Source organism: Cucurbita pepo, chromosome LG04 (assembly GCF_002806865.2).
Source record: "Cucurbita pepo subsp. pepo cultivar mu-cu-16 chromosome LG04, ASM280686v2, whole genome shotgun sequence".
NCBI classification, from domain to species: domain Eukaryota; kingdom Viridiplantae; phylum Streptophyta; class Magnoliopsida; order Cucurbitales; family Cucurbitaceae; genus Cucurbita; species Cucurbita pepo.
In genome coordinates this window covers 12,247,632-12,261,280 of record NC_036641.1, presented here as the reverse complement: position 1 = coordinate 12,261,280, position 13,649 = coordinate 12,247,632, and the positions used below count along the sequence as shown (strand labels likewise).

The following is a 13,649-nucleotide window of genomic DNA, read 5'->3' as shown; positions in this document are numbered from 1 at the left end:
TTTTTTTTTTTTTTTTTTTTTTTTTTTTTTTTTTTTTTTTTTTCCTTTTCTCCACTCCACTTCTTTTAGCCTTGTATGTACGACATCTCTTTATTTCCCTAAATGTTTGAACGGCAGAGGAAATGAATTAGAGAAGCATTCTGAAACCTTGCTGGTATCAATATATCTTTTTTACAGTAGCCAAAAAGAGGATCTTACTCAAAGATCTTGGAAATCATCATGGTTTATGTCAAGCTCATCTTGACCGAAAAAGAATTTCTTTGCTCAACTTATAATATCCTGCGACTACATAATCAATAACAAGGGAACAATCTTTGCCTCCATTTCCTTCAAAAAGAGGCAAATACAATATAATCCTTAGTTATTATGTATATACACATGAATTCACTTCCTAGCCGGAAATTACATCCTAAGCTGTTATTCCTGCGTTCATACTTTTAAAAGAAAGAATGACTTATGCTTAAGGATACTTTTCAACTACAAATGTTACAGGGCATTATGCATAATACATGAACAGGCCACTTCCAGTAGCACAGGCGATTAAATTTTCTGTTGGATGCCACGCCAAATGTAGTAACTTGGAGTTCAGGTCAACAGAAGCTTCATTACTTCCCGAGCTTGAATGTTCATTGCCTGTGAAATACAAGATTTTCCAGAGTATTTGAGAGAGAATATCAAGTGTAAAGTAAAGAGAGCGGAAAGGAGGAGGAACTAACTAACCGTGCCGAAAAAAATCACGTGTCAAATTGCTTAAGGATGATCGTCGTCTAGCCCGCCTAGCGGTTTGGAGATTTGGCTTCCTGAATTTTAATTTTAAAATGTAGGATAGAAGATGAGCGCAAATACAAGCAAGGCTTACTAGGGGAGTGGCCAATTGTCCTACATAGTTTGTCTTGAATCCAAAAAATATACTGGAAGTTAGAATGTAAAATTTGGTCCTTCACTCCACTACAATAAAATTTATACTATTTTATATCTCAACCGATAAAAGGCAAATATCATTTATTCAAAAGTCATAAGTTTGAATCTCCACTCTCATATAGCGTTCGAAGTCTAAGAAAATTTTATAGTATCCACTCATTTCCTTCACATTGTGAATTTCCGTTATAAATAATGATTGGAAGTTATTGGAGAAGATGTTTGGCTTGAAGATTGGCCAGAGGCATTCTCCCAAGCAGGCAGTTCACACGAAGCTAGTTCAAGAACCTCCCTTAGAGGCAGTCTCCCAAGCATCAGCCATGGTAACTCAACAAGATGCAAATTTTCAGTTCCATAGAAAAAAGAAGCAATTTCAGGATCTTATTCGACCATGTTGAAACCACAGGATTCAAAAGGATTACATTCAGTTCAGAAAACCATGAATACCGTAGAAAATAAAACAGGAACTTACCTATCGGGAGTTTTCCCCGCTTCAGTAGTGATCCCTTCCGCACTTCCATAGCCATAAGAGAACATCCGTAATTGGTTGCTGAGAGAAAAAGAGATAAAGAATGTCACTAAACTCGCGAACAAGTCAGTAAAGCAGCAATTGACACATGGAGCAGTCCAGTCAAAAGTAACGCGAATTTATCTAATATGATACAGAATTTCAGTAAAGATCAGAGGTCAGACCTATAAGATCCAGTTGCAAAGTGAAGTCCGTCTGGACTTAGGCAACATTCAAATCTATCAAATATGGAATCGTTATCATACAGCTCACACAACTGAAGAAGAGATAATCAATAGTCAGCTTTGAGTTGAGGATGTTAGCAACAACTTTTTTAGCATAGCAACAATCAACATTTGAACTCACCCTAGGTCGCAGGTGCTCATGAACCTTGAAAACTGCGACTGGAGAAGAACCCTTATGGATATCCCAAAGCTAAAATAAGAGACAAGGTATAAATGAACTCGTGATTGAAACACATATTAACAATTTTGTTTAATTACCCATCTTGCTCATGCACACATCCTTTTACCGATGAATTTTCAACTATGACAGACAAAAGATAAGCACTTGTGTTTCTCGACAATCAAGGGTTAATATTATTAGGAATCACGACTCTCCACAATGACATGATATTGTCCACTTTGAGCATAAGCTCTCATGGCTTTACTTTTGGTTTCCTCAAAAGGCATCAATCCAATTAGCCAACGTGGGACACTCCCCCAACAATCCTCAACAGGTATCCCATTACCGAAAAGGTTCATGTCCTCAGCTACTGTGAAATTATAAAGCCAACATTTTTGCGACTCGAGAATAAAAGTAGTTAACAGTGAGTAGATCCAAAAACCAAGTGATAGAAAAAGCAAGCAGACATTCAAGGTTTGATTCTAGTTACTGATAAGAATAAGAATAACAAATCCACAATAAAATATTCCATCACTGAACCTTTAAATTCATGTAATCCCGACTAATGATGAACCGCCCATCACTTGAAAATTTTATATCCGAAATGGAAGAAATGATCTCCGTAAAAAATGATTTTGGTCGACTCAATTCTTGGGCTCGTAATCTGCAAGACCAAACCAGCATATGTCAAATAACAGCATGATATCTTCAATATTATCAAATAGCAAGTCTGGTGGACTGGAATTTGATTGAGGATTTCCCTATATCCTTACAAGGGATTGTAGAAACGAGATGAACTCACAGAATTGCACTATGATCACATAATGCAGACTGGCGCATATCCACTAAACGAATAAAGCCCCTTGAGCTACTGTACGCAAGAAGATTACAGTGCAGAGGATGGAATTCAGCCGACGTTATGATCTCTTGATAAACATTAAAACATAAGTCATAATCACATATTTGACTTCAGAAATTGGCATAGCAAATGAAAACTATCTGCAATATATTCAAACTGCAGTGACAAAAAGACATTCCTCAATTTGTAATCATGATCTTGTTCTTGTTCTTGTATTCATTCATTTTTTCAATAAAATTTCAGTTTCTAACGAACAAAGAAAATTCCCAATTGCCATCATACAATTCGAAAGAGGCAGTCATATCGCAGAAAGTTGATAAACAGCAGTAATACCCGTAAGATCTTCCATGTTTGAAGGCTTCATGTCAATGATATNATGATCACATAATGCAGACTGGCGCATATCCACTAAACGAATAAAGCCCCTTGAGCTACTGTACGCAAGAAGATTACAGTGCAGAGGATGGAATTCAGCCGACGTTATGATCTCTTGATAAACATTAAAACATAAGTCATAATCACATATTTGACTTCAGAAATTGGCATAGCAAATGAAAACTATCTGCAATATATTCAAACTGCAGTGACAAAAAGACATTCCTCAATTTGTAATCATGATCTTGTTCTTGTTCTTGTATTCATTCATTTTTTCAATAAAATTTCAGTTTCTAACGAACAAAGAAAATTCCCAATTGCCATCATACAATTCGAAAGAGGCAGTCATATCGCAGAAAGTTGATAAACAGCAGTAATACCCGTAAGATCTTCCATGTTTGAAGGCTTCATGTCAATGATATTGAAACACTGATTACTAATCTCGAGGTTCCATAAGTTTATTCGCAAGTCATCAGCAGAAATAAACGTCTCGCCATCACTGCCAACAAGTTAACCACTTAACTCAGTGTCATTTTGCATTCAAAGAGTTATTTCTCGCACTCAAATGCGAGAACGAATGCTGATTAATAAAGAAAACAGAATTAAATGGCCAGAAAGATATTGCCTTACCTATTGTTAGAAATGGAGTTAATATTAAAATCATGAGCATGACCATACACCTTTCGGCATCTTCTCCAAGAAGTATCGTCTAGATCAGGAATCTACATGGCAAAGCAGCCACAACTTGCATTGTACATGACATTAAAGTTTATAGTCCAATGAACAAGATAAAACTAATTTTATTATCCAACTAGTTACCCACCATGTCATTAATGTCTTTAGACGCTACCTTATTCATCGCCGTATTCTCTGAAAGATCCCGATGGCAGCCACTGGAAAGAGAGAATTTTCCTTGTTCGCTAGAGAAACTCATCTCTGCCAAAAGTGCATTTTCTGAACTCACATATTGATCATGGTTCATCTCTTTAATGGTTTTCGCCTTGTGCTCCTTAACCTGACCTCAAAAAAAGGAAAATGAGAAAAATAATCGGCCAACGAGTCATAGTATTGTCAACCGTAGTAGATTTTTAAAAGAAGAAATCTTTGTTTGTTCAATAAAAGCAAGTTTAATGGCTAACTTGTAAACTAAACAAAAAAATAAAATCTCTGGATTCATTTGAAAATATATTAATCCTTGATATTAAAAGATAAAGATGTCCTCCAATTACCTTCCATAGTTTAATAGTTTTGTCATTTGTTGAAAGGATGAAGCGAGATCCATTGGGTGATACGCACCACTTTACTTTATTAATCTTCTCTTCAATTTCCAAACTCTTCAAGTAATCAAACTGCAGAAAGAACATTAATATGAAGATACGATCGGCGACACTACCGGAGGCTGAAATTATTGATTGAAGCATACCTCAGGCTCATGACTCTGAAATTCAGTCTTGTATTGGTATTCAGGATGAGATGCAGGAGTACGATTCAACTGCTCCAACTTATTCCGAGTATGGATATTTTTCGAAGTCTAAGAACCAAATAATTGGAGGGAAGAAAATCATAACCCAATTTTATCCAACGAGAATACAAATACCAATTTAAATGTGTTAGAAATCCTTACATCCTTCCTGTCGTTTCTTTCAAATATAATAACACGACCACCTCGATCGCCAATGGCAAGGTTATCACCACTCTTATCGAATCCAATTGCAGATATGATATCAACTACAACAGAGGCAAATTCGAGTGTTGTCAACATTAACTTGCTTTGGAGCCACTTAAATACAATTCTCAAGTTATTGTGGAATGCAGATTCATTTACAGAGTGATATACGGATAATTCTGATTCATTTACAAAGTGATATATGGATAATTCTTACTTCAAGAATCAATCATCATACGTAGAGCGACGGATAGATTATACAAAGCAACAGGTTCAGTGAGAATTTTCCAGTGTTCCAACCAGAATTTTGTACATAGAATACACATAATAAAAAGAAAGGAAGTGAAGGGCTCACCATCCTGAATATCCTCTCCGGCAACTCGTTCGCCGAAGACCTGAGAGAACTTCCATTCAAGAGAAGCGTGGGACAAGATATTGTCTACAGTCATAGCAACTGCTTCAGTTTCGCAGGCAGAACAGAAGAACGAGGTCACAAGCAAAAACGAGAAAGGATTATGAGATTTTCACGACTGAGCTGAACAGGTAGAGGTGAGTGGAAGGCTCAAAGCTCTGGCTCTCTCAGCTGTAGCTTCAGGACACGGAGCCACCCACGAATCGCAATAGAGATGAGTAAGAGATGAACTACGACCGCCAACCAAGTGGCGATGTCAGACTCAGACGTTCAGTCGCCATTAATTAAACCCACAGAAACTGCCAAATATGTCATCTTGATCTATTAATTAACGGTCGTTGGGTTCTCTAATAAAAGAAAGGGCCTTTTTAAGGCCCATGAAGGACATCACAGTCCATTGCCCGCGAACACTTGCTTACCGCAATTCTGTAATAGAATTATTTAAGAATACAAATTAAAAAAGCACTTCGCAATAAAATTCAAATTTATACATTTTTACATTTAATTTCAAATTTTAAGAATATATATATACATATATAATATTTTCTTAGAATAGAACAAGTTTAAATAATTATTTGTGAATTAATATCATCCTAAGTCCGTTTTAATCCATGGAACACTTCAAACTTTCAAAAGCCCCTGATTAGAATTCGAACAAAAATTCAAAAAATGAAAATAATAGAAAAATAAAGTAATTCAGAGAAAATATATAACTTAGCTCTTACAGTAAATTTTTTTTTGGTAAATTTGTATTTTTGTAATTCGGAGTTGAAAGCCTTGAGGATCTGAATTCTGCAAGTAGGGAAAGCTACAAAATTTGATGTCGTATAGTTATACAAAATTAACAAAATCATATTCTTGTAACAACTTTAACAATCTAATTTAGGAACCCATACACTCAAATCAACTTCCAATCTCTAACTGTTTAAATATATAATAGTTACATCTGTACCTGGAGATATCAAATGAGTAAGTAGTTAGGGGAGATTATAGAGCGGACTGTTAGTGAACTAGACATGAGGATTATTCATTATAATCAACTGTACTGTCCCACGTAGAGCTATAAACATCTTCATTAAAATGATTACACAACAGTTGATATGTTAAAATTTGGTAGTGTTCAAGAGAAATACACGTACACGTGAAGTTACCAATGAAAAAGGCTCATTCATCCATCACAAGGGGTCCGCCGTAAACACCCCATGCACATCACCAAATTGCATATTCTCTGATGCTTTCCAATGCCGTTTTCTCTGGTTTATGAACCAGTTGTTAATTTGTTTAGGGTCAAGCCCTGTCGACTCCGCCAACTCAATTTTGTCCATCTCCTGCACCAAAGTATGCCAACCATTTTCAGTTATCAAAGAAGCTTAGAGAGGGAGAGAGGGAGAGAGGGAGAGAGAGACAGCTGTATCAGGAGAATAACCAGATTGCTGCCCAAATACAACACATAAATTTATCATTCAGTAAACATATTAATTCTTTGCTTGTTATTTTCCTTTCAACATTGGCGCATACTATCTACCTTTAACTTAATTTTTTCTCAGGAAAATGAGAGATGAAGATATCATGTAAAATTTCATACATCACATAAAAAGCAAGAGCTTACAGTGGGGTAAGGCCATTTGCAATGGACGTTCCACCAGTCAAGCAGGATCTGTCTGGATTCTTTTGGTAGTTTTACCTTCTTTTTAGTTTTTGAAAATTCTTGCTTTAAGCTACTAAGATAACCACCATACTTGCGTAGGAGTCGATCCTTCAGCTCACGATCTTCATTCGCCCACAGAGAGTCCTGCAATTCTACTTCTCCGGCACTTACATCCTCTTCTGATGAACCAGCAGCAGCTTCATCTGATATCATAAACGGGAAACACCAATCTATCATGACTCCTGCTATAATCGCAATAATAATATTCAAGAAAATATATTTCTATAACTTAAAACTCTACGTTCATCATGTCCAAAAAAAAGTAGTTTTCGGCTAAATTATATATTAAAAAAAATACCTCATAATTCTGACATGTTTAAACATACGCTTATACAAGCATAAGTTGTAATATCTCTTTGACCTAAACATAAGACCTTTTGAGAAATAAAACCGTTAGAATATTAGACAGAGTGTCTAGACATCCCTTCTTTCAAACTTAATCTAGACAAATGTCCAAGTCACCCCAATTTTTCTATCACCACCAAGGCAATTTTAGGTCCAACACTCTAAAAGATTCCTATTCTAATGATATTTTTGAAACTCTTATAAAAAGGTTAATGCAATTTTTTAAAAGAATAGCAGAATATTTTTCATAGTTTAACCAATTGTTAATCATGATAATATGTTTTAAATATAACGATGAAATAACTGATCAAATATTCAAATAAAAATTTCCCCCAGAAAATATTTAAATAAAAACTAAGATTTATTTAACCCAGTAAGGCGTGATTTTCTTAGTAACCTTTTCAGGGGATTTGGGACACGAGTTCAACGCCTTGAACTAGGATTTAATTATAATTAAAAATTATTATTATTTATTATTTATTTTTATTTTAAGAATACTAAACTTGGATTTAATAAACCTGGGCAGAGAAGCAGAGTATAGAAGAAATCTAGGCTTTTCCCATAAAAGAAAAAAAGGAAAAGATTGGGCGCGGGGAACAAGTAAATGGGCTAGTGATAATCCCATACAAGTAGTGGGGTCCACTAATCCCCACGCACCAGTTCAAATATGACTTTCGAAATGGATGCGATGTATCGACTGAAAGAAAGCCAAAACTGCAAAGCGCAGTGGACACTGACGTGACACAGATGCGAGAAGGTATTCTGAGTTCGTTATGTCGAATCCCAGTCAGTGAATTGGGTTACTGTGAAACATTTATCGCTATACACCATGCCAAAATTAAAAAACTGGAAACAGAAGTTGTTTACCCCGCAAGTCTCGCACCCCCCCAGTCCAACCTAACTCAGAGGAAGCTATAATGCGTGATGTTCAATGGCTCATAAGAAATTCAGACTGAGAAATCCTTATTCCAGCAGGCAATGCTATAAAAACTAGCCCAATAATGTGAAAAGCTGCCTATCCATTTACTTGCTCGTGCTATTTTAATATTTAAACAATAAAGTGAAAGAGTAGCGAATATTCATAAAATAAAAATCTCGAAAAGAACAGGAGATAATTTTGAATTAATTTGCGGTTCCCAGGTCTGCAGCAAAGGAACGCCTAAACTGCAGTTCTCTCATTTTCCCGCTCAAGAACTTTAACCTGAAGAAACATGACCCTTCCACCATTTGGACTTGAGACCAAACCTAATATCAGCTACACCCCGTCGTCCCAATTCCTAATATTTAACATAGCTAAAGATGGACAAACTAAAAAGTTGCTCTTCAAAAATCTTTAAACTGGGAATGTTACTTTATGGCATTGCCGATGCTTATACAAACTTGGACTGAATCCTTAAGTTATCCAACTTCAATCTCAAAACAAAATTAAAATATACGTGCACATATTGCTAAAAAAGTCCTTTAGCCTGTTTTCACAGGCTGAAGAAATAGACCAATTGCCATATGTGGCATGCAAAAAGCAAAGCATGTAATACAGTCAATAAGTGCAACAAAGAATTGATGTGATTTCTGCAAACAGTACTGTGCAAACGCTGGATTAACAACCCCCTACACACACACAACGCCAATAATGGAAAACAGGAAAGCAGCGTAATGACCAAATAATCGAAGTCCCCAATTCTATATAGAATCCACAAGTTAGGAGCCTAGTCTAGGAGCAACAAGAACAGCTAGGAGCCTAGAACTTGTATGTCAAATATTAGAAATGTGGCAGTGCTTTTATAGCGGTTAAATGCGTAGGAGAGAGGTTATAAGATATGTTTGGACTAGTCATGAAAATGGCAGTAAGCGATGATAACTACTAATTTCTGAATTTTGGATGGGGCACCGTTACTGCATCCAACTATAATAAATGCTTATAAATGCAGCATTTTCTTTCATAAGGTAATGCCAATATAGGTTTAGCTAATAGTCGAGGGTTGAATCTACCACTTCGTAATTGTCGGAATTATTAAGGAAAAAAAACATTTCAGATTATACAGTAAGCAATACCACTTTGCAATTATGGTGTGTGTATGATAGAGAGAGAATGACGAACCGGAAACGTAGCCTCTGGTGGTGCCGTTACATAGCCTGTTTAACTGCGTTTCCATGTTGTTGAGGAAGGAAGATGCTTCAACAAAGGGCAGGGAGAGATCCAGCTTGTACTTCGCCAGTATCCCGCAGTATGTTTCCTAATCCAAGGTGCCGACTAAACTAGTCAAAATATAAGCGACAGGAAAATTTAGGTCATTCTTTATTTTTTGTCCAAGAAAGAAGGGCGAAAAAATCGTGTACAATGTTATTGGGGATACGTTCTGTGTAATTAAGAAAGAAAACTGAAAAATAAAACGGCAAGCAAAGCAAACACCATGAACTCATCGAGCTCGGGATCGGCACCCAAGCGAGTTGAAACGCTGGAAGTTCTTTCGCCGATATCACTTCCTCGAACGCTTCTGCCTAGGATATTAGCGACCTCCGGCGGTGCACCGATCTACGAGGCCACAAACATGAAATGAGAATAATGCAACAATCGAGACATAATACTAACGAATCTACACCTGAAGAAGGCAACTCGGAGTAAACCCTAACTGAACAGTGAAACAAACTGTAGCTAGCAGAATATAGATAGATTCGGAACTGTTCTTCCGACTAATATCTTCGGCTTTCGTTCATTTTTCTCCTTAACTGAAATCCGATTGAATATCAAAAAAATATCACGAAAAGGCCAGAAGATTTACTCTAGACTTCCAGCATACAAGAGGAACAGATTCGCACAATTTCATCACTCAACATGTAAACGATTAATTTAAAAACTACTGAACTAGTTTGACATGTACTATGCCGTCTTTGAATTAATTTCGTAAGAGTTAACAAGTCTGTATCGAGTTTTTCGACGGCGTAAAGAATTACTCACTCATACAAATTTCTTAAGAATCTTTCTTCATTCCTCAACATCCAACCGTGAGCATTGCATTATTTCTTTCAAAGTTTAGAACGTCGCGGCCTTAAAAGCTTAGAGTAGAAAACCACCTTTTGGCAGTCAACAAACGCATCGACAAGTCTAGGGTAAAGAGGATGAGAAGCAATTTTCTCTCTAATTGCACCCGCAGACTCCTCCTCGGAAACAACCGCCACTAAAGCGGCATCGTAGTCCCCCGACGACACCGACGGTACGTGTCCCGATCCAAAAACCTGAAGCGGATGAGAATAATCTGAAGAAGCAGTAGAATAGGCCTGATAATTAACCGGAACGAGGAGGTTGTCCAACGGAGCCGCTGAAGAGGACTCGTAGGAGTAGTCCGCGAGAGGATGGAGTCCGTAAAGATCCGCCATGGTTTACGACGGAGAGAGATAACAATGGAAGAATTATTTAGAGGCGCAGAGGGAGAGGTAAGGCGTAGGCTATTGAATGGAACTGGGAGCGATCGAGTGTGACAGCTAGTGGGAGTGGGACTGTAAGTGGCCTTTGGAAAGCGCGAAGTTAAGCGTACAAACAAGGATCAGCACTCGGCAGGCTACCTCAGGGCTAGTAGGCTACTGCTAATTTGTACCTTTTCATAAATTATTATTATTATTACTATTATTATTATTATTACTATTATTATCATTATTAAGGAACAAATGCCACCCAAATATTGTAACAACAGTTATTATTTTTTATATATATGTTTAATTGATACCCGCCTAATATAGTTTAAATATAATGTTATAGAATATAAATATAAAAAAAAAAATAAAAAACCTTTTTAAATTCATGATGAAAAATATCTTTTTTTTATTTCTTTTTCTAAGTTAAAGTTCGAATTTTCACTTTATTTGCATTTTTCGTTATAATATATATATATATATATATATAAAAGTTAATTATTAACTTATAAATTTTTAAAAATATGTTATATTTATAACTATTTTTAAGAAATGTTATGTACTTCAGGTTTTCTTAGGGGCATTTCTGTAAAATTGAATTAAATATATTCAAACTTATATAACTTTATAAACATATGAACTAAATTAAAGTCGTGAATTATTATTATTATAGCTATTTTATTTTCCGTAGCTATGAAAAAATAAAAATGGTAAACAAAAGAAACATTATGATTTTCTTTGAAAATAAATAAATAAAAACATTTCTATTTTAGAAAAATTATGCCGAAGTACGAGTATGGAATCTCCTTGCACGTGCGAGGGCCAAAAAATAATTACGGGAATTCAAATTAATCATTAGCTCAAAACTCTAGAAAAGTAATTACTTGGAGATTAAACCATAGGAAAATTTTACCTTAGGAATTTTACTTTCAGTATATTTTTAATTAAGTGCAAAAATTTGAGCATGGTACCCGAATTTAATTTTCACTGGATTTTCGTATTTTAAAATTTCGTAATTTTATTATGAATTTTGAGTTTCTTTCTCCACCAATCCATACAATTCAAGAGTTACACATTTACTCTGATTTTTTTCCAATGTTCCTATATTAATTTTATATTAACAAATTTAATTATTATGGATCAAATATGTATGTATCCGTGTGTGATGTGGCAAGTTGCAAATTACAATTAACTAATAAATAATACTCGATAATTAATACGATGTACTTGTGTCATTGAAAGAGACGTATTTGTGTCCCAACTTAGACACTCAAGCTCGACCATATAATCAACTTTAATGTAAGGACGACATTGACACATTAACCGTTGTTCAATGAATACGAATTATTAAAAGTACGACAAATGCTTGACNAAAAAAAAAAAAAAAAAAAAAAAAAAAAGAGAAAGACATCACTCTCGCTTGCCTAGATACTGGCTCACACTTACCGCATAATTCTAGCTTAAGATCAGCATTGCTATGTTAATTTGAGTTTTAGAGTGCAACTAGCACTTAATGCTATCTTGAATTTTAGAGTGCATAGAGTCAGACTATAATAGTACAAACTCACCGTTAGCAGATATCGTTCAATTTGGCTCGTTACACATCGCCGATAGCTTCACGGTTTTAAAACACATCTACTATGTAAAGGTTTCCACGCCCTTATAAAAAACGTTTCGTTCACAACTCACCTCTGATGCCTCATGAAATCGATGGCTTGATATTTTCATACTTGATAATTTTTTTGTATATAAGATTTTATAACTAATTCATCTTCATAACAATCTATGTCGACTTGAAATCCACTAAGATATGTTTTGATAAAGAAATTAAGAACTCGATAGCAACATTCGTGGATTTGAACGCCTACCCCGTGTTCTAAATCCTCTGTTTTCTCACCATCAACAATTTTGTCATTCAAATTAAATTGACTACACGGGATGATTTAATCTTTAGCTACTCTTTTTGTTTTGTTGTACCAAATTTTACAACTTCATTAAGATGATTTGACGTGACCATGTTTTATATTGGCATTTACCAGATGAGCTATAGTGGCATGTACCCTCCTTTCTTTCCATTTTATTATAAATTTAAATTCAAACTATTTAATAACTAATAAAAATTTAAATGCCCCCAAACTATTCATAATTTAAGACTTAAATAAATAAATAAACGGCCGGAGATTATTTTTAAAGATCTATAGTTTCCTCCTTTATTCTGAATTAAAAAAAGGTTAAATACTAATTGCAGTACAGAATTGGAAGGGTATAATTGTCAAAATATGGCTAATTTGATTTATAAATTAATAATTTGTCACTTTAACTTACAAGCTAAATTATTTATTAAAAATAAATTAAGATTTTTGGTTCTTATTTTAAAATTACTTTTATTATTTTAGAAGTTGCAATATTATTGTTTGAATTTTTATAAATATTTCAAAATTATTTTTATATTATAAATTCATTAAATTTTTAGATGAAAAATAGACATTATGATGATTATTTTCATCAAGTGTGAAAGAATAATATTTAAATATGTCCAACTTTTTATTTCGTTAATATTATAAAGTTATTTTTGAGGTATTTATAAAAAGGTAAAGATTAATGAGAATATAATATTTTTTTGAAATAATTTAAAAATTAAGAGATTAGTTTTTATAATTTAGCCCAACAGATATGATCCATCAAAAGAGATTCAGCCCATGTTCTTATTGGAGCGGACCTTTATTAGGGCTTTACGATACGAGCATCGAATCACAAGATCCAGGCCCATGTTACATTTCACCTTCAGAAAGGTTGTTTGATGTTAGAGGCCGAACAAGATGAACCAGTAAGCTGTAGCGAAAATTTTGGATGCTCGCTCCACTTGAGCTGCGTTTTTTTCCATCAATCCCAGAAAGAAAAAGAGCGCTACTTCGATTTCGTCTAGCTTTGCTCTTCTGTTTTAATCTTGTATGACTTTAGATTGCGTTTCTTGAAGCTTAGGTCGTGTAGTGTTTTTTTTTTTTTTTTTTTTGTTTTTTTTTTTTTTTTTTTTTTTTTTTTTTT

The 13,649-nt window shown here is 34.8% G+C and overlaps 3 protein-coding genes across 3 annotated transcripts in view; 1 reads left to right on the top strand and 2 right to left on the bottom strand.

Moving 5' to 3' along the window:
• Nucleotides 1-295: 295 nt before the first annotated feature.
• On the bottom strand, nt 296-5,417 carry LOC111793695 (serine/threonine protein phosphatase 2A 55 kDa regulatory subunit B beta isoform-like). The gene is made up of 14 exons (XM_023675699.1): nt 5,087-5,417; nt 4,690-4,793; nt 4,489-4,596; nt 4,295-4,414; nt 3,889-4,080; nt 3,696-3,787; nt 3,446-3,564; nt 2,634-2,757; nt 2,372-2,495; nt 1,793-1,861; nt 1,612-1,703; nt 1,391-1,468; nt 721-800; nt 296-633 (listed from the first exon to the last, which is right to left on the bottom strand). Exons 1-14 carry the CDS (start codon nt 5,178-5,180, stop codon nt 497-499), a joined length of 1,533 nt encoding a protein of 510 aa, XP_023531467.1. The 5' UTR covers nt 5,181-5,417; the 3' UTR covers nt 296-496.
• A 734-nt stretch (nt 5,418-6,151) lies between these two features.
• On the bottom strand, nt 6,152-10,674 carry LOC111793691 (homeobox protein knotted-1-like 6). Its single transcript, XM_023675693.1, has 5 exons — nt 10,269-10,674; nt 9,607-9,729; nt 9,295-9,430; nt 6,753-6,994; nt 6,152-6,471 (listed from the first exon to the last, which is right to left on the bottom strand). The coding sequence occupies exons 1-5, from the start codon at nt 10,569-10,571 to the stop codon at nt 6,319-6,321; spliced, it is 957 nt and encodes a 318-aa protein (XP_023531461.1). The 5' UTR covers nt 10,572-10,674; the 3' UTR covers nt 6,152-6,318.
• A 2,737-nt stretch (nt 10,675-13,411) lies between these two features.
• The window catches only part of LOC111793690 (diphthine methyltransferase), a 2,507-nt gene continuing 2,269 nt past the window's right edge, over nt 13,412-13,649 (top strand). Inside the window, exon 1 of the mRNA XM_023675692.1 lies at nt 13,412-13,609. The gene's annotated coding sequence lies outside the window, so the exon portion shown is untranslated. The remainder of the gene's footprint in view (nt 13,610-13,649) is intronic.

Coding starts and splice junctions, on each gene's coding strand:
- LOC111793695 (XM_023675699.1), bottom strand. CDS start 5,180: ATGACTGTAGACAATATCTTGTCCCACGCTTCTCTTGAATGGAAGTTC. Junction 2,496..2,633: donor TGTGATCATAGTGCAATTCT/GTGAGTTCATCT, acceptor TTGGTCTTGCAG/ATTACGAGCCCAAGAATTGA. Junction 1,469..1,611: donor TTTGCAACTGGATCTTATAG/GTCTGACCTCTG, acceptor TTTTTCTCTCAG/CAACCAATTACGGATGTTCT.
- LOC111793691 (XM_023675693.1), bottom strand. CDS start 10,571: ATGGCGGATCTTTACGGACTCCATCCTCTCGCGGACTACTCCTACGAG. Junction 9,730..10,268: donor CGTTTGTTGACTGCCAAAAG/GTGGTTTTCTAC, acceptor GTGGCCTCGTAG/ATCGGTGCACCGCCGGAGGT. Junction 6,472..6,752: donor GCAAATGGCCTTACCCCACT/GTAAGCTCTTGC, acceptor ACTTTGGTGCAG/GAGATGGACAAAATTGAGTT.